This window comes from Cupressus sempervirens, chromosome 5 (assembly GCF_028749045.1).
Source record: "Cupressus sempervirens isolate cs-2001-9-10 chromosome 5, ASM2874904v1, whole genome shotgun sequence".
Lineage (NCBI taxonomy): Eukaryota > Viridiplantae > Streptophyta > Pinopsida > Cupressales > Cupressaceae > Cupressus > Cupressus sempervirens.
This window is the reverse complement of record NC_143122.1, coordinates 160,646,608-160,671,990: the sequence shown is the minus strand read 5'-3', so window position 1 is coordinate 160,671,990 and position 25,383 is coordinate 160,646,608. Positions and strand designations below refer to the sequence as shown.

At 35.3% G+C, this 25,383-nt stretch overlaps 1 protein-coding gene across 5 annotated transcripts in view; it reads left to right on the top strand.

The window, feature by feature from the left end:
- The window catches only part of BGAL10 (beta-galactosidase 10), an 85,720-nt gene that overhangs the window by 31,514 nt on the left and 28,823 nt on the right, over positions 1 to 25,383 (top strand). For all 5 annotated transcript variants that reach the window (XM_089828934.1, XM_089828935.1, XM_089828936.1 and 2 more), the window contains exons 8-12: positions 8,002 to 8,107; positions 8,302 to 8,389; positions 8,564 to 8,682; positions 11,539 to 11,700; positions 15,021 to 15,232. In XM_089828934.1, the coding sequence (XP_089685060.1) occupies positions 8,002 to 8,107; positions 8,302 to 8,389; positions 8,564 to 8,682; positions 11,539 to 11,700; positions 15,021 to 15,232 (687 nt within the window). The remainder of the gene's footprint in view (positions 1 to 8,001; positions 8,108 to 8,301; positions 8,390 to 8,563; positions 8,683 to 11,538; positions 11,701 to 15,020; positions 15,233 to 25,383) is intronic.

Genomic DNA, 25,383 nt, shown 5'->3' with positions numbered 1-25,383 from the left:
TGTACACCCTGTACTATCCATGCTAGCTATTTTTATAGTAATTCTTTCTTGTAACTGATCAACTCCTGATATGCAGAACTGTTGTCTTTGTTAGCAGAGATAATTTTGAACTTGTTTCAGTTTGGGACGACGTACGAAGGGCGCGAAGGATCGGGACGGGTGGTAGATATATCACAATCTGATTTGCTGGGGAAAATATCTCCTCTTGCGGAGTGACATCAAATCCGGTCTTCCCCAACATGTGGATTTGCTACCTTTGTTTTCTTAATCCTCCCTCTGTCTGCAATTTCATAGAAGTTGTGATGTTTTTGTTTAAACTCATTGCAAATTCATCGAATATGCGTTTCTATGTAGATTAAGCAATGCAAAATTGTTCTTGTTGTTTTTCTTAAAAAAATAGTCATCTGCATAAATCGAACATTAGATCATCTATCATGGCCCATCGGACAGGCTTTTATCTAGTTCATTGTTTGTGCTGTGCATCTTCCTTCCATCACTTCACTATGCATAGGTTCTCCCAGAAACGACAAAGTACAGCCTGGCTTCAGTAAGGGCACAACCAGTGAACATCTGCACCTCTGTTTTAATCAATATACCACTGTAATAGATGTGAATAGAAACCAGCCCTTGTATGGGTGCATTAGATTTCTTTTGAGGAATTCAAATATAGGCAGTGGCTCATGGGATAAGTATGGAGAAGCATGAGATAATGATGCTTGCAGGAGGTTTATATTTGGATAGCAATATAAGCATGTGTATGTTGATATAACAATTTTGATTGCTAGCACGGTTGAAAACTTACAAAGAACATATATTTGGATAACTTTCAATACTCAGAAGAGGATGGTTCAGGTGAATTCCATTTTTGGTGATTTGCCACATTGGATAACCCATTAATAAGAAACAATGTGCACTCAGAAAATATTTCAAACTGAGACCATTTGACATTGCACCCCTTTTGATGCAATGTAACTGTCTGTGCTGTGCTATTTAGGATTTATGGTTAAATTAATATTGCAGATAGAATGCCTTTCATTTCAGTTGCGCATGTAGTTTTTGCTACCATGGACATTTTGAGTACTGTGACTTCATACAAACCACGAGTGTTTGTTTACCCTTACGACCGGTGTCTTGTGTTCTTTTGTGGCTAGGGATCCTTTTTTTGAGTATTATTTCGATATATGATATATTATTATCTTTCTAATGTCAGAACAGGTATCGTTGATCTAGCATTATAGAGTTTTTATAATTATAAGACAATGCTTGTTTGAGATCTCATAATTGACTCCAAAATGTCACTGCTTTGGGAAGTCAATTGCTGACTGTGCACCTTGGAGTGATGTGGCAATTGCTATGGACTGTTGCACTGCAGAGTGGTCTTGATGTGCACCTAGATAGCAAACCCAACTGATCACCTTGTTTATCCCTTTATGGTCGTCTTTTAGCTTGCAAAAATTCTGTCAGTTTTCAGCTGCTCCCGTCACTACACAGGCCTTGTTTCCCTTGGATTTGCTAATATTTCTTTGCTGATACAATTATTTCTACAAAAGTATGATTGTCGTACAACCTCTTATGACTTCCATTTTTTTTTGGTTGGTGTTCCACACATCCCTCAGGCTGGCAGGAACATTGCTTTGATAGCATTTGTAATGTCACCTTTTTGGACATTTTCAGTTTTTCTCCATTTTGTATAGATTCCATTAGATTTTCATCTGATTTGCTTCTTTATTCCCAAAAGCTTTCATGATCATTCATATCTGATTCCCCTTTAACGATTGAAATTCTCACATATATATATCAACACTTCATAGGGTTGCGTCTTTTCATTAATATATTTAATAAGGTAGTTATTATATTATTATAATAGTTATATATAATTATATATTAATAATATATGTTAATATTAATAATATATATTAATATTAATAATATATGATTATATATTACCATAATAATAAATGACTATATATTATATATTATTGTATTATATATGATTATATGTTATATATGAATCATAATTAAATATTACTTTAATATATAATAAAGATATAATATCATATATTATTGTCATACAGATATGTACTAATTATCTATGGCATATAAATATCTAACTCATAGATATATATATATATATATGTATAATTAATACTTATAATTATATAATATATAATTATAAATTATATAATATATGATTATTATAATATTATAAATTATATTTTAATATAATTATAATATTATTGATTATTAATATTATATACTCTTTATGTATAATTAATTTATATACTGAAATGGGGATATCACATCTAGACTGACCAAGTGGATGCTGATTGGTGAGCCATCCTATAGGTAGGTCAGTAGATCTGTATATTATGAGATTGTGAAGCAGTAAAAAATCCAAGGAAAATACCAAGATAGTGAGAGTGGGGTCAAACCTGCCCGCAAACTTTGAGGAATGAAGTTAAAGGGTTTGGAATAGTTCCCAAACTCATTGAGACTCGCCAAGACTCTGCAAGTCTCAAACCGGGTGACCCTTGGACTTGGACTCAGTTGAGTCTTGGGCAAGACTCGTTGAGTCTCAGAGGGTAGCCAAAGTTGTCGAGTTTGAGCGAGTATGGATTCTCAAACTTGGTGAAAACAATTTTTTTCCATTCAAGTCTCAAATTTTTTATTTTTTTGGGTTTATGGTTCCAAAATATACATGAAATGTAACATTTTAAGTCCCTATCTTTGTCTTCAAGTTATTCTCATTCTCTTTAGTTCAGAAGAATATATACATGAAATGTAACATTAAGTATAAAAAAGGTGACTTATACTTCAAGTTATTTTTCATGTATATATTGTTAGGATATTTGAGAGTGGTTTCAGATCTCTAGGAGTCACAATGCAAATTCTAAGTTTTAGAAGATCTTTTAAAGTCAAATTTCAGTAATCACCAAGCTTCTATTAGCATTATATTGCTCTCTCTATTTGATTCTCTTTGCCTTGAACTCTTGAGTTGTCTCTCCCTATCACTCTTCCTCTATCTCCTGTTTCTACCCCTCTTTATCTTGATCTCCCCTCTTGTAATGCTTCGCCCGGAGTCCCTTGGAACAAGGATAGATAAAAAAACAAGATATTTTTTTAAAAACAAGTATAGATGCACACGACAATCAACATACAAGGATCACAAGGATCACAACAAAAGACTTAGACAAACATCCAAACACCAATGGATCTCCAAATGCCACTACCAAACTGACAGGCTTAACCGAAAGACGGAAAACCAAAGACAACAACAAAACTCAAAATCTCGACTCTTTTGAAGCAAGGAAAATCAAGCAATCCCAAAGGGTACTCGAAACACCAAAAAGTGTTCTCTGAAAAATAGGGGAGATGGCCCTTGTTTTCTGCACAAGAGATCACAACAGATGGTTTTGCACAAGGAAGTACAACATGCTATGTGAGAAATCGCCCTTTCACATGAAGAACTGCCTGGCTCAGTAGCCAGAACCACTGCATTGATGCCAAGGTTCGCGCAAGGAAGTACCAGGAAGCACGCGAAGAAATGCAACATTCCACGCGAGGAAACGCCAAGTCTCCTGCAGGAGAGTGCACAATCTCGCATAGGAGAGAGTACAATCTTGCGCGAGGATTCACAACAACAAGCAAGAAAAACACAAGACGAGAAGATAGGGAAAACAATTCCTCCACACTAGGGAATACCAGATCCACAAATCGAGGCTTAGACACTTGAATACAATAATTGCAAGATGGAACTGCATCTAACCATCACAAACATAGCAGTAAAGGAAATGTACTGACAGCAACATTGCAATGAATGAACATAACAAACTTTCATGCGCGGTTCCTCCCAACTATAATAGCATCATGAGACCTTGAAGGTCCTAGCCATCCCCCGTGTGTAACATCCCAAACTACCAACTAGATAGTCGGAGCTATCTTATGAGGACGCCACTACTAAAATGTAATAACATCATACGAACAAGAAATCTAACTTCCTAATCCAATAAGCAATAGATACTCCAACTAAGTAAATCACATCATCTAATCATATGCTAAACATCATAATATAAGAATGCGTAAAATAACTAATACAGCTAAACATGATATCCAAGCATTCCAAAAAAAGCATAAATTACAAGGAAGTATTCTCCGGAATCCCAAATATACCAAGTGAATATCAAGCACTGGTCGCATTGGAATAATAGATCGTCTTTGTACATCGGTCCTTAGCAATAGTATAGGTAGCTACACTTCCCAACCACATGAAACCCGTAGGTCCACTCCCGCTGTGCTGATAGAAATAATGATCCAACCACAAACACACATAAAGAAAACGTCTATGGCTAACACTCACGCTAGACAGTAAAGATGGCTTTAAACCAAGATCATGAGAATGCAAGTACAATAGGTCCTGGTCGGACACTCAGTGGGTTACTATGTAGGGACTCGCCTAGAGGAGAAATAGCTTGGCATCAAGTAGCCCAAGATAGCGGGGTGCTGAATCAACTTCCCAATGGAAGGCTCATGCACTGTGTCCTCAAATTTAATTGGGTGCTCACACATTTTATTATCTCAAGTTTTATTACCACCTAGTATTTTATTAAGTTGTCACTTAATTAATCCTTCTCCCCATCAACCTAGAAATAGTCACAAAGGTTGCGGTAGAAGCCTCTCCATGAAGCTAGCCTACCCTACTACCCATACTCATCCCATTATGAGTGCCCGTAGGCATGCATACTCCCAACCAAACCCCAAAAGAGATAACTCAACTGAATTACCACCAGGAGTTCGGGCCTTGCAAGTCGCCCAATAAATGCATGTGCATGTGCTCGCGCGTGGGCGCACCACCATCATGAAAGTCAAATCACAAGGGTTGGATTAGAATACAAGCAAAAATAACACTCAACCGAAAACAAGCTCGTTGTTGCAACAATTGTCTAACTAACATCCTACGGATGATCCAAGTCTATGACCAACCTCATGTCAAGAAAACACGAGAAAACATGGTGGCACACAAATCAAGGTAAAAACCCCGAATCTTAAAAACTTCAAAAGTAAAACCCATTTGGTCTTTGGGCACATAAGCCATGAAAATTCAATAAAATTCAGGTTTGGACACCGTATGCAAAAACCGCCAGCATAATAGTGCGAAAACCCAAACCTTCATCCCAAAAATAGGGAAAACGTTCATACCCGTCCAACCGGACATAACTAGCAATTAGAAACGGAGGGGAACACTAGTTCTCAGCTTCCTAACAAACAACTACCAGAAACAAAAGTATAAATGAAGCTGAATTAAAAAAAGGGAGAGCCTTACTTGATAGCCAAAAGGGCAGAAACAGGAATCAACACAATAAAATAAATAACTCGCAAAAGTTGCCGAAAGTCATAACAAAACAAGGTCTCCCAGAGCTAGATCCAACGAGACCGACCTCGCGAAGATCCCACTCCTGTAGCTCTCACAATGAACAGAAACGCAATCCTCAAGAAGAGGATTTTGGAAAAAGCTCTCAAATTTGCAATTTCCAAAACTGAAAAGTGAGGAATCAATTTTCTCTTTGTATACTTATTCACTTTTCAAGTGAATAATCGATTAGGGCAAATAAGTTGGAAACCTAGTTAAATCTCGGATCAACCCACACGAAAACAGGGTATTCCAAGCAATTGGAATTAATCTATGGCAAAGCTACTAGAAATTAAAATCAATTAAAATTAAATCCCGAAAACCCAAAATCACAAAAATTCCTAAACAACTTTCGCGACAAATGTGAACCTCTAAATGCACAGACACATTCACTGGTCTAGTCACATAATGCAAATGAGTCCGGATTTATCAAATCATCGGAAGGTCCATACAGGGACGACATTGGCAAATATGAATAGTTGAATCACTAACTCCATGTGCCACTGCCAGGGATATAAATCCTGCACACTAAAGCACATGATCAAGTGCAATTGCATATAATAACATAGTCGAAGCAATAAATGCATTAAATACCTAATTTAACCATTTATTCAAATATACTGAAATAATCCATTTACATCACTCACGTTCGCATAAAGCATAACAAAGCAAGAATGAAGTAAATAACCATAGCATTAAATCCAGCACATAAACATGATCAGAGATATGTTCAAATACCGGATGACCAGATATCATCATAAAACATACTGTCATCTCAAAATGGCATCATCATGCAAATATGATCAACTGAACAACATAGTAATCTAACATCTATGGTACTGAAATCAAAGTATAACATCCGACCCTTAGGTCATCTCAAAAGTAAAAATAACATGAGTATCAAGTATCTCTTGGATCAAAACAAACAAGGTACAGACTGCAAACATGAGAGGCACTACACCTCTGTCCTATGAGATCTAGACAACCTTGTTTTGGTGTTCCCCAAACTACCATCAAACTATAAGCCTGTGCAAGTAAAAGGTCAGTGATATATCACAGTCATAAAACTCTACATAATACATATCCCTTGTTGTAAATCTTTGCATATTCATAGTTTAAAAAATATTATGGCTGCTATATCATCCACGATCTGTGTTAGATGCCTTTCTAGGAAGGATTCTTGCTCCTTTGAGCAACTAAGCCATAGACTTGTAGTTTTTGTTTTAATATTTGTTTGGAACATTCGATGCCTCAGATTTCATATTCCATGAGAATTGTATATATTTGAAAATATTTATATATCGCCTGAAGCTACAATTTGTGTTTATAGTTTATATCTATGTGGTTGATGTAAACTTGTGCATGTGATCAAATTGGCTTCTATTTGATCATGTTATTGTGTTTTAAAGGTTTTTATAATAAAGGTTGCATAAAACAAATTTTAAGGCCTTAAAAATCTCTAAATTTCTTGAGTTTTTTTACTTTACTGAGTATTGTCGAGTTTTTGCTGAGACCCTAGTCTCAAGTTGAGTTAGCCTTGTTGAGTTTGTGTCGAGTCCAAGTTTGGGAACTATGTTTTGGATATCTTACTTGGTGGATTGGTTGTAAAGGAGTCATATGGATTATGAATGTTGATAATTGTGTGAATACATATGCTTAAGCCATTTATACAACTACCAAGCATCGCTTGAGATAGAATAATGGAGCATAACAATTGTAAAGGTAGCTAATAAATAGATGCATTTACATTCTTTTCTGTAAGGTAGTACATCTTAAATTACATAGTTGTTTTGTACTTTTAGGAATAAGCTTTTCCAATGAAAATTAACTTTTTTTTTCCTTTCTATTCTTTCTGTAAGATATTGTGAATAACATTGGTAGAAATGGTTATGACATATTTTAGTGTTTGTGGTCAGCCATAGTGTTTCCAGTTTTTGTGTTGCGAACTGTAGGAGGGACATGCACACGCACGCAGACATGTACAGTCGTGCACATGCACGTGGTTAGCCATACTGTTTCTAGATTTTGTGTTGCAAACTGTGTGAGACATGCACACACATGCACACGTGCACACACACACACATGTGCACACGCTTGGCAATTTTCTTTTTAATCCTGGGTCACAAGTTCTGGTTTTCCTCAACTACTTGCTTCATTGCCTAGTCAGGGGTTCTTCTCTCTCATAGTTAAGCATATTGACATGTTGTGGTTAAGAGATATTAAGTGGTTTGGGTTTCATTTGTGCTTTGCTCTTTTATAAAAATTCTTCTGTGATTACTAATTACTAGTAATTAGTTATAACTTTGTCCTCTCTGGCACATTCTCTTAATCACAGATTTTGATAAATACATTTTGATATGTATTTGATATATATTACCTTTGTCTATCCATGTAGGCAAACAAGTTGGTTTATATTAGATAACAATTTTTGACATAACGTGGTTATCTTTTTAATATAATTTCTATTTCCAACAGAAAGGAATCTCTTTAGATTAAAAATCCTTTGAAGACATGGGGCAACCAAATCTTTTAAGGAAAACATCCATTATATTTATAAATAGAAATTATAACTATTTATAATTTTACATTATCAGGTTCAAAACTTTTGGAAGTCGTCATCCTCACAGGCCAGCTGAGGACATTGCGTTTGGTGTAGCTCGATTTTTTCAGAAGGGGGGAACCTACCAAAATTATTATATGGTACATGTGTTTTAATATTATAAAGAGATCATATTTTTAAATTCAAATAGTGGACCTAGATTAACCATGGATAAACTTAATATTTCTGGGCATATGCATATTAACTTCACAGTGAACGGGCTTATTATTTTCTTGGGTAGCATCTTCATTCCAAAAATGCAAACTTAGGAAGAATGCATATTTGAGTGTTTTAGTATCATGGAGGAACCAATTTTGCACGTACAGCTGGAGGGCCATTCATCACAACAAGTTATGATTATGATGCTCCTATAGATGAATTTGGTATGTCTGTATTTCTTTTCTTGATGTCTATATATTCACAAGATCAATCAGGACTGTGGGTGATAATATGAACAGGGAAAGATGGATAACGATGATCATGAGATATTTGTAATCATTTGCAATACTGTTTTCTTTTGGTGTTTGATGACAAAAAGTTAAAACACATTTGTGCAGGATTGCTAAGACAGCCAAAATGGGGCCATCTCAAAGAATTACATGAAGCAATAAAGTTGTGTGATTCTGCACTGCTGTATGGGGAGGAAAAGAATCTGTCCCTTGGCTCTTTACAAGAGGTAATTGCCTTTTCCACAATTAATGAAAAGACCTTGGGTGTGGTTTTTTTATTTTTAAATTTTTAATTCCTGAAAACAATATGATGTGTGCTTTTATGCGAAATGAAGGTAAGATTAAGCATTTTGAAATTGACATTCCAAACCTGGTAGGTAGGAACTTAAAGTGGAAAACATTAAAAGGAATTGGACACACACAATCAAACCCCTACAAGCATGACATATGAGATAGATGACTGATGTATAAATCCCCCCAAAATTAGAAGAGTGGTTTTTTTTTTCAAAGAACTAGAATATTCATGTATGCTTGTTTGCTTTTGCACATGCACTTCTGTGCAAACAGAGAGGAAAAAGGAAAGAAATAAGTTATACTAATGACCATGCATGACCAAGAATGGATCAAAGGGACTGGAATGTATAGCAGCTACAGTAGAAAATAAGTAGGACAAAAATAACCCTAGACTTGAAGAAAATCATATAAAGCAAGAAAAGAAGGAAAACACAAATAAAGTCACATGGGGGCTAACCTGAAATATTAACCCAAAATGGTACAACTATAAATAGAAGTGTGAGGGAGAACCTTGTAAACTGTTCTGAGGAGATGAAGACCATCCATATTTTGGGATTTGTTGGAGAGTCCAAAGCTATTATCATCAATCACTATAGCTGTACGAATGGAAATTTTAGATTTCTTCTTTGGGAATGTCTATGGCTGAGGTTGTTAAGCTTAAAATGTGATTCAGCATAGAACTTTTCTAACTCTCAAAATTTAATAGTTGCTGATGGTTAAGAACTGGTGATGTGAGTTCCCTTTGAGGTATGTGTTTTGGGAGAGAGCTGTGACAGAGTCATTGATGTTTAAAAGAGATAGAGCCACAAGGATTAGAATGAGAGCTGGGATGCCAAGGAGCCTTAACCACAGAAAACATGAGCAATGGCTTGCTGATATTTTCAATCTGTATATGGATAAGAGTATCCAAAGCACACTTAATACACTTAATATTTTGTAGATCTGTAGCTACTACAGTGAAGCATGTTTGATCAGGATAGAAGAAAAAAATGGACAGATAATCACCATAATATTTGTATAAACAGTTCTGCCTCCCATGGATTTCATAGTAGACCGTACACTAGAAAATAAAAACTCCTTAGACTTAACCTTTGGGAGAGACCAAAGACCATGAATTCACACTACACAAAATATGGCAGTCTGTCTTAACTTGCTGCTAATGGGAGTGCACCACCAATTAGCCAAGGGAAACCCTAAAACCGTGAGAACAATGATGCCAAAGATAGCTGGGCTGGCTGCTGAACAATGGTCTCATCAATAACTGGTTAGTAATGATCAGCATACAAAGCTAGTTTGAGGCTGAAAGAGTTTATAATGAAGGCCCAAGTAACCTTGATGGACTAAGGAAGATGTAGAAGGAGAATTAAGTTTGAAAACATATATGATTGACAAGAAGAAATGTTGACAAAACATACAAATCATTTGTTTTAGTAGAATAGTCAAAAATAAAACACAAGATGCGAATTGACATGGGCAATGCAGAAAAAATTATCATACACAGTTCTTGTAATGAGAAAAATGAAAAAGCTAAACATCTCAACAAATTCCTTAGGTTGAAGTTTTTGAATTGAAATGGAACCAAATTATGAAAATAAGTATCTACTTGACCCTATTTGACTTCTTAATATCGTCAGGCAATGGCAAAATAAATAGGTTCAACTAAATTCTACATGAACATAATGCACTAAATGTTAAAGATTAATAATATAAGAGTGACTTGAAATACGGTCCTTTCAAGGAACTCTAATCAAAGTATAATGTGGCAACTATTCTTAGATATGCCATCATAGGGCGGAGATGAAAACACTGAATTTGGAAATATAGATGGTTGACAAACAGATATGTTGACAAATTATAGAAGTTATTCATAAATGATTTTAATAGCATGTCCAAAAATAAAACACAAAATACATATGACATGGGAAATGCAGAAAAATATATCATATGCAGTTTTGTAATGAGGAAAATAAAAGAAGTCAACATCTTGGAAAATTCATTAGATAAAATTTTATGAATTGAAATGGAACCAATTTATGAAAATAAGTATGACCATAACCCTATCTGACACCTTCACATTGTTTGGCAATGTCAAAAAGTAAATGAAGTTAAGCATTCATATGTTCAACCGAAATCTATATACTGAGATAACACACCAAATGTTAAGTTTTAATAATATGAAAGTGACTTGATATTGCAATCCTTGCAAGGAACTTTGAATGGGACAGTGGATATAGTTGCTTTTTGCATTCAAAATAACTATAAGATATAATGTGGCTACCGTTCTTATAAATGTCAGCATAGCCATTAGTGTAGACACTTCCAAACTAGCTTCTTGTACAGAAACTATCCAATAAATTGATGTCACCTTGAATTGTCTGTAAATCTTAAAAATTATTCTTGAAGCATGATTTTTTTCCTACATATGATGCACTAAAGAACACCAGTGTTCATTTTCCCGAGTTAATAACTAGGATTACAATTCACTGTTGCTTAATTATGTGTATTACTTGTAGTATAGCTGTTTGTCTGCTAAATTGAACTTTGTAAGAAGATTAAATTGTAGAGCTCCATATATTTGTGCATATTACCATAGCACTTTACAAGTTCTTTTGTGTGTAATGAGCATTATTTGTCTATATTAAATACAATAACTTCCTAGCTTACTTTTGTTCTTTTTTAAATCTGGAAATACTCTATGGGTATATCTGTGAAATATTTTCATTTTTATGTGCGGAATTCTTGTTGGGATAAAATGATTTTTAAACTTTAACATTATTGTATTATGGCAGGCAAATGTTTATACTGGTCAAGGAGTTTGTGCAGCATTCCTTTCAAACTCCGATGAGGAGCATGATAAAGATGTCATCTTCCAAAATAAATCATACCATCTACCTGCTTGGTCTGTAAGCATTCTTCCAGACTGCAAAAATGTGGCATTTAATACAGCAAAGGTGAGATAACTCTTTCTTTTGAATTAAAACTAGTGAAAAGTTCTTTTTTTTAACATATATAAAAAAGCATGACATTGTCCAACCAAAAATATATGTTCAAAATAGGGATTGCGTCTTATTTGTATTCTTGGAATATAATTAGAACTTGAATCACCCTCATCATGTAATTCTTTCCTCGTCAAAAGATCAGGTGAATTTGATGATGAATGGTGTTAGAAGGTATGGAATCCTTAATAATTATGCAGAATTGAATTCTTCTTGCACCTTCCTCATGCTAAGATCATCTCTTTTAAAGGGAAAATCTCCTTTAAAGTCTACAACAGGGAAGCCTGAATTTGATATCTCTGAGATTTCATCTAATGTGTATGCTTATGTGCACCTTGCTCATGCTAAGATCATCACAAAAAAATGGAAAATTTCCTTATATGCCTATGATGAGAAAGCCTGGATTTGATATTTTTGAGATTTCATCTAATGTTTTAATTTAAATTGTATGCTAATATTAGGGTGTTTAGAGACTTAAGATTTAATATAATTGTGTTTCATCCTTAGACCAGCTACAATCCTTATGGATTGGTCTTGTTTTTATTGGATTATAGATGAAGCAAAAGAATTGGAAACATATAGTTTAGCATGCCAGGTTGGGCCTGCTCATGTAACATGGAAAAATGATGAGTAAACTCGTAGTAAACACCCATAGAAAAGGATTTGAGGCAAACATCTTAGATAACTATATTTTGGTGTCTTTTAATATTTTCTGCTGATTCTATTAGGGACATAGATCACAAACCAATTTGCTGCATTCCTCTGTACCGACTATATGATAATTTTACACTGAATGTATATTGAAAATTATTATTATTGTCTGGTAATGCTTTCTCCTAAAGCACTTTTTGAATTCGAGACAAGATCCTATTGTTCAGAAAGAAATAGAAATTTAAAAAAAAAAATCATTTTTTATTTCTAATTATTTGCCAATTTTCAGCTTTTTCCAGATTAATGTTTTTGAGGGACTCGCAACAATTATTTCTGATCATAATTTTGGTTACTCTAGTTTTATGGATTTAAAAATTTGTCTGCAGTGCTACATCTTGTTAAACTATTCTGGACAGAGCTGGGTATATTCTTTAAGCTAAGTTGCAGGATGTGCTTCCTGGAGTCTGGATGAGGGTGTGAGCGTGTCTGAATGTGGATGTGTTTGTGGATATGGCTTATTTGCAAATTCTTCAACTATCAATAAAAGGCATTTGGCATTGTTCAATAATGAAGTATCATACTATCATATGATTTAGTTTGACAATTCTGTATATTTCTATACATTTTTTGTATATATAATATATATGTATGCACACACACACACACACACCTCTAAACATATCAAAACCCCAATTTCTTTTTCCACACATCCACCGACCAGGTTCTTATCCGCATCTGAACCAGTAACTTAGCCTTTAGGTCTGAATTTTTTAGTTCACATATCTAGGCTCATCATTGAGTATTGAGTCTGTGCTTAGAGATGAGGATGGTGATAGATTCTTGTTTAAATACAACATGGATGCAAAGAAAACATTAGTATTATTATCTTATACAAATATTCCGATCTCTAATTTTTTATATAGATTTCTCTTTACGTATTATTTGTTTAATTAATTAATTGATTAGGTTATTCAAACTTTATGTGGTGTTTTATTAGGATTCAACTGTATAAATCTTAAGTCATCTTGATTGACATATGATTCACGAGTAGTTGTTCAAAAGTATCCATCCATCATGAATTTGAGTGGCCTACTTAGTTTTTATTGTCTATAGGTGATGCTTATAGGCCAAGTCATAGCATACGTTGAACTTCATCCATAACATTTGAATTTTGATAAAAAAATTATTTGTGTCTAACTCATCCAAATTTTATAATGTTTAATATAATATTATTTTACTTCAAAATAATATTGAGCTATTTAGTTGGAAATTTAGCAATATTAAACTATTTTAACATTTTGGTGGATATATTACTTATATTTAAATTAAATAAATTTATATAAGGAGAGTTTCATGTCATTTTTTTTTTGGAATTCTAACCCTTTCCGAACTTCATCCAAATTTTGCGATTGAAATTTGAGTTCAAACCTTATGACCTAGCTTATAGGGATGAAGCATATGGACCTTCGAGGAGTTCACTTGTTCCAACACTACTCTTCACTCCAAGAGTAATTAACTAGTGAGTATATCTTATATGGGTTCTTGTGAACTACTATTCATGAAATGTCAGTGTAACACCAACAATATGGTACAATGGGACATTGAGACAAGTTTTTGGGATGGAGGGACAAAAGGCCTCAATTTCAGGATGATAGGAGGATGGTTGGGGGACAAATGACAAGGTGTGAATGGGATGTAGGAGGTGTTGTATACTTTACATGTAGAACTCGAAATGCTAGGTATGAAATGATGTTTCAGTATGACATACCAAATTGAAATAGTTGAACATAGAAAAATCGCAACACTAACTAGAACCATTGAACATTTAACATAGTAATATAGTACATACTCAATAGTAACATTCAGAAATCAAAATTCAACTATTGACTCAAGTACCCATCTCGGTGACGACATGGTTGCAGAATGGTGGAGGTGGGGGTACTCATGTACTCCAAGTACCTAGTGTGGGGATGTCTTAGGGACGGGTACTTTGAGGTTTTTCGGGGGTGTGTCACAAAAAAACCCACCTACTTGACAAGATTCAAAGCTTGATTTAGCAATTTACTAACAACCTAATGAGGCAGAGACAACAACATTTAGAACGACCCTTACTTATTAGACATCATTTTTTGAATCTTATTGATATTCTAGTGCTACTTATTACCACTTTACCAGGGACATCTGATTACTAATTTAAATTGCTTATTATTGCTAGTCATGGTGTTACTTCGTACATATGATATAGATCACTTTTGTTATCTTCATTTTTCTATTTATGTGATTTGCATTACCAGTCTTGATCACTTTTGCTTGCCTTAATAGTGACACATTACTTTACTAATGAAACAGTACATTATTTCTTTGAAGAAGTCCAAAATGATCATGTTCCTTAAAATTTCCCCCCTCTATAACTTATTATTTTTAGACTTAAAGAATAAATTGAATATATTTGCTACATATGGAGGCAAGTTTCAAATTACCCTGTTTTCATAATGCCACTTAAATATTTACACTGAAGTTATTTTCTGTTGCTAGAGTATGAAAATTTTAAAATTTTCTTGGAATAGATAGATTTCAGAATTTCATCTATCTTAGTACAGGCCAAATGGAATGTTTTGTTACAGGTTGGAGTGCAGACTTCTATCGTAGAAATGCAGCCTATAGATATGATGTCTGCAAATTCCTTGCTGGAAGACGAGTCAAATGCAGCGATACGTTGGGAGACATTCAAGGAAAAGATTGGAGTTTGGGGAAATGGTGTTTTTACTGCTAACACTCTTGTAGACCAAATTAATACAACAAAAGACACAACTGATTATTTGTGGTACACAACAAGGTATGTAATCTCCTCTTCTATGTAGAATTATTTTAATGCCTAACAATGATGTGAATTTTGCAACATTCTGTATATCTTGTTTTTAAAATCACTTCACTGTTTATCTGTGGCCCACAACCAGGTTTACAATTTTCTCTTCTATTAACAGTTAATTTAATCCATAAATTATTAAGGAGAATGTCTCCTTTCATGTAAGTGTTGGAAGCTATCTTGGATGCATGCCCATGATTTTCATCTCTTTATAAATCTTGCAAATTTTTATCTTTTCCTTTGTTATAAAATCTAGCTTGTTCTTACTGAACATGAAGTTTTCTGTCTCATTATTTCTAATGCCATAAACATTAAAAGTATCAGGATAGGTTGATTCAATTAAATAGAGAAATTTTTTATGAAACAACTCCTTGAACAATTCTCTCTCTCTCTCTCTCTCTCACACACACACAGACACACACACAGACACACACACACACACACATGCACGCACGCACACACACACTCTAGATGGGTTTCCGTTGTGCTTAAGTCAGAAGTGTTTAAACATTTATTGAGAGGTAGATGCGGGAAGTTGTAGAGGAATGATGGAAGTCTAGAAGAATTTGAAAATTGAACAATCATCTTGGCCCTTTTGCTTTTCCATCTTTATACCCTTTGATTGTGGCCTCTCCATTTGTCTGGTAGAGCTCCAATTTTTGTTGTATGCTGCTATAGTTATATACCTTGATGGGCATAAATTAGATAGGTTGTCTCAGAATTCCAAGAACAAATATGTGCCTTCTAAATGTTTCTATAGAGCCTCTTAAAGAACTCCAGTTTCTAGCAAATAAAAATTTGAAAAAGTAAAAATGCCACTTGAAGGATCAATTTTAGTTTTAATTACCCTGATGTTACTTTGGTCACCCTATTACAGGTCAGAAAGACATTAAAAATGTAGAAACTTTTTCTTTAACTTTGGATTCTCAAATCCTGTTGTTTTCTGCAATCCCTGATGTTGACAGACAGCCCTTTTTCCCTGACCAATTTAACACACGGACTAGACATTCTAATTTCATTTCTAGAAATGCCTTTCCTTAATCCTTTATAACGAAGGCTAAATTATGGACTGCATGTTGCCAAGTTGGATTAAATAGCAAAGGAATGAAACTGGTTTTGAAGGATCATATCACTATATCTTTGTTTCAACCTCTATTGGTTTCTGGTTCTGCGGGCCCTCCTTATGCTAACAATGTATCAGGATAGGTTGATTCAATTAAATAGAGGAAAATTTTATGAAACAACTCGTTGAAAAATTGTCTCTCTCTCTCTCTCTCTCACACACACACACACACACACACACACACACACACACATGCACGCACACACACTCTAGATGGGTTTCCATTGTGCTTAAGTCAGAAGTGTCTAAACATTTATTGAGAGGTAGATGTGGGAAGTTGTAGAGGAATGATGGAAGTCTAGAAGAATTTGAAAATTGAACAATCATCTTGGCCTGTTTGCTTTTCCATCTTTATACCCTTTGATTGTGGCCTTTCCATTTGTCTGGTAGAGCTCCAATTTTTGTTGTATGCTGCTATAGTTATATACCTTGATGGGCATAAATTAGATAGGTTGTCTAAGAATTCCAAGAACAAACATGTGCCTTCTAATCATGACTTAGCTTTGCTTCTAAATGTTTACATAAAACCTCTTAAAGAACTCCAGTTTCTAGCAAATAAAAATTATAAAAAGTAAAAATGCCACTTGAAGGATCAATTCTAGTTTTAATTACCCTGATGTTACTTTGGTCACCCTATTACAGGTTAGAAAGACACTAAAAATGTGAAAACTTTTTCTTTAACTTTGGAATCTCAAAACCTGTTGTTTTCTGCAATCCTTGATGTTGACAGACGGCCCTTTTTCCCTGACCAATTTAACACACGGACTAGACATTCTAATTTCATTTCTAGAAATGCCTTGCCTTAATCCAATATAACGAAGGTTAAATTATGGACTCCATGTTGCCAAGTTGGATTAAATAGCAAAGGACTGAAACTGGTTTTGAAGGATCATATCACTATATCTTTGTTTCAACCTCTATTGGTTTCTGGTTCTGCGGGCCCTCCTCATGCTAACAATGTAAATTTAAAAAAAATTCTGGCACTCATAAGACTGCTCAGGGATTCCTGTTCTGTTGGCAGTAATCAATTTAAGATAAACAATGCTGCAACAAGAAAATCAAATAAAAACTGTGTTGGCTAATAATAAAGGCGAGGAAGAATTTCTCAATCTTTATTCTTAACCCTCGAATTCAGTTGCTGATTTATAAATTTCTTCATAGGTGATGCTAAATTTGTCGAGCATGGTATGGATGCGGGTTCGAAACTCGTCCAAATTTTTTTGGGTTGGGTTTGGGTTTGTCTGCACAAGTTTTTTTTATTAATTTAAAGAATATATATGTAAAAATATGCTGCAGCAAATAAGTTCATACACCACTATGCTGATATTAAAGCAACTTAGCAAAATACACCACCACATATATTAACATTTTAGTTCAAATGACATAACAAAATGCCAAAATACATCTCCTTATCAGTTTTTCGGTTCACAAACAATAATGTCAACATTAATAATCTGTCATTAGGGGTCAAATATTATCAAAATAGTGCCACTAGCATCAGTCTAGCAGCCTTAGGATCAGCCTCAGCATCACTAAGTAGCTTGCAATCACCATCATCAATTGCAAGTGCATCAAAGTGGGCTTCCAACTCCATAGACTCTGGTTCAACATCCCAATTCTTTGACTCCCCTTTTTGTAAGTATTGTCTTTGTGTGTCGCGAGCCTCAAGTTTGATTGCACAAAGACCAAGTTATTTTCCTTCTCGGAGTTTAGTCTGTTGTGTTTTAATGAGTGGATGGGAGGAGTATGTGCTCCAGTTCCTCTTAGATGATGATGAACTAGGAATCTATCAAGGTTCACAATTTTGAAATTAGAGAGTTAAGAGTTTTGAATAATTTAAAAAAAAAAAAAAAAAAATTCAATATTCATCAATAAGAATTTAGAAATTAGAATCTTAAGAGTAAAGAACGAACTTGTGTTAAAATTTTGATGGCAATGGGTTGCATGTGCTTGTACATTTGTCCTTGAAAATACCAACATTTATGAGCATCGACATTGTTCTTGTTTTCAAGAGCTTGAAGACCACAATCATTAGTACTCGCAAAACTTGTGAATTCAAACCTCTTGCATATAGTAGGTGCTTGGGAAAGGGCTGCCTTGCACCCTTGAGCAACTTTTGAATTTCTGTATGGGGCAACTCTAGTGGTACTCTCCTCGAGGATCGATTGACTATAGAACCCGAGGCTCAATGCAAAGGCAAGTAGAGGCAAAGGGGTAGTCATTTTGTTCCATCTCTCTACCATGATTACTTGTAGCTCCTTGAAGAACTTTTAATCAAGATCTTCCTCACTCTCATTTATGATATTTCTAATATCCTCAATCATGGAGTCAATGCCTTCATATACCTTACACAAGCAAGGCTTGTCCATAATAGTGTATTGGATCATGCTCAATATAGGCTCAGTGAACTTCAAAAGGTACTCAACACCTTAGTTCAAATTATCATTAACGACAACTTATTGCTGAGTGCAAAAAAATGGATATCAGGGATTATGAGAGATAAGTCATCGCAAAACTTGTGAATTTAAACCTCATTGCATGTTGTAGGTGCTCGGAAAAGGGCTGCCTTGCACCCTTGAGCATCTTCCAGATCTCTGTATGGGGCAACTCTAGTGGTACTCCCCTTGAGGATCGATTGACTATAGAACCCGAGGCTCAATGCAAAGGCAAGTAGATGCAAAGGAGTAGTCATTTTGTTCCATCTATCTACCATGATTACTTGTAGCTCCTTGAAGAACTTTTCATCAAGATCTTCTTCGCTCTCATTTATGATATTTCTTATATCCTCAATCATGAAGTCAATGCCTTCATATACCTTACATAAGCAAGGCCTGTCCATATTAGTGTATTGGATCATGCTCAATATAGGCTTAGTGAACTTCAAAAGGTACTCAACACCATAGATCAAAATATCATTAACGACAACTTATTGTTGAGTGCAAAAAAATGGATGTCGGGGATTATCAGGGATTAGTCAGAAACTTCTTGGGAAAATATCAGGATCTTACAATCGATTTTTCCAGTCAAGAATTTGTTTTTCCAATCTCTACGAAACCTTCTCTTTCTCCTCTTTTTCATTTCTCTCTTCTCCAAATTTGTTTTTCCAATTAGAAAAATGTGTTTTTCCCTTTTCTAGGCCATCCCTACCTATAATAAACTCGTGGTCGCTAAGTCTGCTATTTATCATGATAAAACAAAGAAATATCATTGATATTTTACCAAGTTATCTGTAGTAACATAGCCATGATAAGTTGATGTTACTTCTCGAGAGCCAAAAAAATTTGCAATAAGTAGACTTATTGTAGACTATCTGCAATAGTTCGAACTACACTTACCATGATCCTACCAAGAGTCATCTAGTATCAAGGCCTTAATGGAAGTTGCCTTGGCACTATTAGCTTGCCTCCATATGCTTGAATTAACATTGATTACCATTCTAGATGATGCCTCTTTAACCTTGACAAGGCATCTAAAAACAATTGTGTTGGAGGCAAAGCATGTCTCAACATCCTATTTTAAGATTAAAACAATAATAAATTAAAATCAATATTAAAATTTAAATTTAAGAACATAGAAGGTTTACTAAACTAAAGTGACTAGATTTCTAAACATGTTAAAATTTTAAAAAATAATGTCTAAATATGGCTTGTGTCATATGGTGGTTCACGATGAACATTTGCATCTATATTCATACGCATTTTTTTTAATTCAATCTTAGTGCTAATTTTTTCCAGCATTAGGTTGAGTGAGTGCACAACACAACACAAGGTGTCCAAAAAATGTGTTAGAAACCCTTCTCAACCAATAAGCCGACAACCTTAAACTCCTTGTCATTGTCGCTTATTACTAGAACAACAATTTGAATGTCAACTTGCTCAAGGACTTGGATGAGAATTTTTGCAATAAAAGAACCATCCTTCACTTGTCCTTCACAATCTACACCTTTCAAAAACATTGCACCTCTTGTACACAGTGTAATAACATTGACCAAAGGATGATTTCTCCCATCTTTCCATCGATCAAATACAATGGTCACACCTGTTTTGTTCCATGAATCCTTGATGGCATGGAAGCCTCTACACTGATCACCTTTCTATCCAATAAAGTGGTGTGGACCTTTTCATAGCTTGGGCCCTTGAACCCCTTTTTTTGCTCTCTTATTTGCAACTGGTTCTTTAGCACGTAAGAATGTATGGCCCTCAATGGGTGGTTCATTGGGAGTGGAAAATGAAGGCATAGATGATGTTTTTGCTTTTCTCTTAGTGTTTTGCAAAGGATGAGAATTTGTCCTCCCAATTTTTTTGTCTACTTGTTTTTGTTCTTGAACATATTTGTTCACATTGTGGTTTGGAAGAAAGGCTTTAGGCAGCATCCCATCAACTCATGGCTTCCCTTTACCAAATCTAATGCCTCTTTCAGGAATAAAGCACAAAGCACAAATGTGCTTTAACTCGATCATTAGAGCTACTAAATTCCTCTTTGCAATGACTCCAAATCTACACATAACCTCCTCCACTTGGCACTGTTGAAACATTTCCACATATTTCCACAGTGGAGAGCATTTGTCTTTTTTAAAGTGGGAGTTTCTGGTGCTAGAAGCACTTGTAGCCATTGTTTGAATCTACAAACAACGCAACCCAAAAAAATATGAAGAAAGCTCATCATTTTGTAAGACATTAACAATGTAAAAAGACACTTTCTCAATCAGTAGATGCAGATGAGTATGGGAAGTTCTATTTCTTTTCTGTATGAGCTACTAAACAACCTGACCTTTGGAGATGTCTAAAAAATGCTACAATTTCTGGGTATGGTTGCTGGAATTGCCTATTGTTACGGTGTATGGTAGCAACAAAGTTTATGAAGCCTTCCTTTGCCTATTGTTGTGTGAAATGCACCATGCCTGCTATTGCCATGTTCACTATGGTAGTGATAATATAAATGAGTGGGATCTCAGTACTCATGAGTCGTGTGGAATCTCTATTGTTGTTGTCGCGTTCTCTGTTGGTGTTGTCGTGAACTGGAATGTTTGATGTGCCATCATCAAAGCGTAAGACCAAATGAAATGTTGTGTGTGTTTAGGTAATCTGTTACCTTAAAGTTACAACTAATGCCTTGTGCGTTTAGGTTAACCTTGACAAGGTTCCTCAAAACAATAGTGTTGGAGGCAAAGGTCTCGACAACCTATTTTAAAATAAAAAACTAATAAAAATTAAAATCAATATAAAAATTTAAATTTAAGAACATAGAAGGTTTACTAAACTAAAGTGAGTAGATTTCTAAAACATGTTGAAAATTTCAAACAATGATTGTCTAAATATGGCTTGCGTCATATGGTGGTTCGTGATGAACATTTGGATCTCTTGTGCATCTGATACACTTTTTTAATTCAATCTTAGTGCCAAATTTTTCCAGCATTAGGTTGAGCGAGTGCACAACACAAGGTGTCCAGAAAATGTGTTCGAAACGCTCCTCAACCAATAAGTCGACAACCCTACAATTCTTGGAATGTCAATTATAACATGAACATCATTTAGAGGGTCAAATTGCTCAGTGTCTTGGATGTGAATGTGATGAAAGGGCTGTCCTTCACGTCTCCTTCACATTCCACATCTTTCAAAAACATTGCACCTCTTGTGGACAATGCAATAACATTGACCAAAGGACGATTTATCACATCTTTCCATCCATCAAATACTATGGCTACACCTGTTTTGATCCATGAATCCTTGATGGGCTGCATGGAAGCCTCTATACTGATCACCTTTCTATCCAATAAAGTGGTGCAGACCTTCTCATAACTTGGGCCCTTGAACCCCTTTGGAGCCTGATTAATCGTTCTCACCTTTTCTTGCCAATATGTTGAGCAAACAACATTAAGTGACAATCCATTTGCATAGATGCATCTTACTATGACTTCTTCCACAATGTCTCTAGCTTCATTATTTTGAAATGATGTTCCCAAGGGCCCCATTGCTCTCTTATTTGCAACCGGTTCTTGAGCACGTAAGAATGGATGGCCCTCAATAGGTGGTTCATTGGGAGTAAATGCTGAAGCCATAGATGATGTTTTTGCTTTTTTCCTAGAATTTCTCAAAGGATGAGAATTTTCCCTCTCGATTGTTTCGTTTGCTTGTTTTTGTTCTTGAACATATCTATTCACAATGTGGTTTGGAAGAAAGGTTTTAGGTAGCATCCCATCAACTAATGGCTTCCCTTTACAAAATTTAATGCTTCTTTGAGGAATAAAACACAAATGTGCTTTCACTCTACCATTAGAGCTACTAAATTCCTCTTTGCAATGGCTGCAAATCTACACATAACCCCCTCCACTTGGCACTATTGAAACATTTCCACATATTTCCATAGTGGAGAGCATCTATCTATTTTAAAGTGAGAGTTTTTGCTGCTGAAAGCGCTTGCAGCCATTCTTGAATCTACAAACAAGGCAACCCCAAAAAAGTGAAGAAAGCTCATTTCATTTTGTAAGACATTAACTATGTAAAAAGACACTATCTCAGTCAGCAGATACAAATGAGAATGAGAATGGGAAAGCTCTTTTTTTTTTTTTTTTTTTCTCTATAAGAGTGGCTAAACAACAACCTTATCTTTGAAGAGGTCCAGAAAATGCTACAACTGCCGTGTATGGTTGCTAGAAGTGCTTGGTGGTCTGATTTTTCATAGGGCAAAGAATTTCTTAAATATGTGTGAAAATTTGATAAGCTCTGTGCATTTTGCAAAGTAGGGTTTTATCTTACCATCTTTTGAATCTTGTGTTTAACCTAGTTGTGCCTTGATCTCTGTGTTGTTTGAAATTTATTAAATTCTCAAGGTTTGTCACTAACATAGTTGCTAGAATGTTCTAAGTGTCATGAAACCCTAGGTTTGTTTGGAATATTTGAAAATGTTTTCAAAAACTTTGAGTTCATTTACCTCTTACGGTCTTACGGTTTTCATTCTTCTCATAAGATCGGGATGGTTTTAATCTTGGTTCTTCGGTGCTACACTTTCCTTTCCTACGCGTGGGCATAATTGAGTTTCTGCTTACAGGCTGAATATGCATCACGTAGCAGCGAAAGGGTAAGTCTTTGAGTTTACGGTCTCACGTCCAACCTTTGAGCGAAGATGCGTAAGGAGGCTATCATAGTTTTTTAAAAGCATGTTTTACGGTTCTATGGTGATGAGCTAACCTGTATGAATGAAAGCTTCTCTTCGAAGCATCTCCGACTATACGTTCTTCATATTGGCGTATGAGCGTAATGTGTTTTTAAACAGTTCTATTTCCTTGCTTCACGGGGGTACAGTTACCAAGCAGAGCGGACGGGTGCAAGGGTTCATTGGTTTGATCTGTGTTCTTACGTTTGTGTTTTAGGCGTAAGAATGTGGGGCCCATAGTGGCATGAAGAGCTTTTAAAATGATGTTGTGATGTTTACGACTTTATGCATAAAGGGAGCTCGTATAAGTGTAGTGAAGTTTTGTTTCTTCTACGTGCTCACGCTAATTTGGTTAGCGGACAACCGTAAAAGGATTTTATAAAAAATGAATTGTTGTATGGGACTTGGTCGGTTGCCACTTGGGCCCTAAAATGAATGAATTAGATTGTGACACGTCAGATGTGTTAGGTGGGTCCAGCCCACGTGGAAGACAACTTAAGTGACTCATTTTGCAGGTGTTTAAATCCATGGTGGATGTTATTTCTTAGTTTTAATCTGGCGTTGATCTTTTAACCAAAGAGTTTCTTTTACATTCTTAAGTTTATAAAGTGTATCGTGAGAACGTGAAGGTATTTAGTGTTGATATCCGTGGTTACGTGATAAGAAGGCTCGTATGAGCGTATTGAAATTTTAGATAGACTCAAGGCCATACGCTTAAGCGTAAGGGCGTAAAGGCCGCGAGGGTATAAAAGAATGTGTGTGTTTTCGATGGTGCGAGGTGTAGAAGCGTAAAGATAAGTTGAGAAAGTTTGAGTCCTTATGATTGGGAAGCCTTGTATAGGCGTAAAGTAGCTTGTGAAGCAATGCTAAGAGATGGTTTTCATTTCTACGTTTGAAGATTTTAGAAGTGTTACCGGATAGCTGTAAAGCTCTGGTATTTGCTTTTCCGAGGTTACGAAGGTTAGAAAGTTTGGACCCGGTGTAGAAGCGAAAGACTAAATTTGGAAAAAGCTTAGCTGAGGTGTCATGCCAGTTAGGTTAGAAGGACAAATCCCACGTAGCCAAGTAAAATATAAAGTGAAAAGGTATGTAAGGGTGATATTACATGGTTGACATTCTTTTGCTGACAACTTACGGGGAAAATCATTAAAGGCTCATGCATGCAGAATTTATTGAAGCTGGTAGATCATGTAAAGAAAGCATAAAGTTTTTTTTGATTGAAAATTTTAAAAATACTTGTCATTTCCAAGAGCTTGTATCTTTTATTCTGAAGTTTTTCAAAATATCCATAGCTTTTGCGATTTTCTGTGGTAGTGTTGCAGAAGTTTGAGGTATAGAATTTCAGACGACAATGGCAGACGTGGATGTTGAGGAAATCTCTGTTGATGAGAGAGAAGAAGAAGTAGAAGTGGAAGAAGAAGAAGAAGATGTTGTGGAGGTAATTGCCGAGGGAAAAAAGAAAAAGGGGAAAGCCAAGGCTGAAAAGAAAACCAGGGTCAGGAAATCGAACAAATATGTAGAGGAATGGATGAAGATTCTCCCAGGGTCGTCCAATGCAGTTTCTGCTAACAACCATATATTCAAAGACCCTTACTTCTTGTGCAAAGATGCAATTTGCCCCAAAACTGATAGGTTTAACTTGTTTATGTATTTCTATAAAAACTAAACCCAAAATGTGCCCATATGTAACCCATGGAACGGGAATCTGGTAAAATTAATATTTCCCGAAGTATTTCTTGATGTGGATTTGGTGAAGGCTCTGATAAATTCATATAATCCAGTCACCAGATCATTTCACAGACACAATAGGAGCATATTGTGTACAATTGATAGGACTTCTTTTATA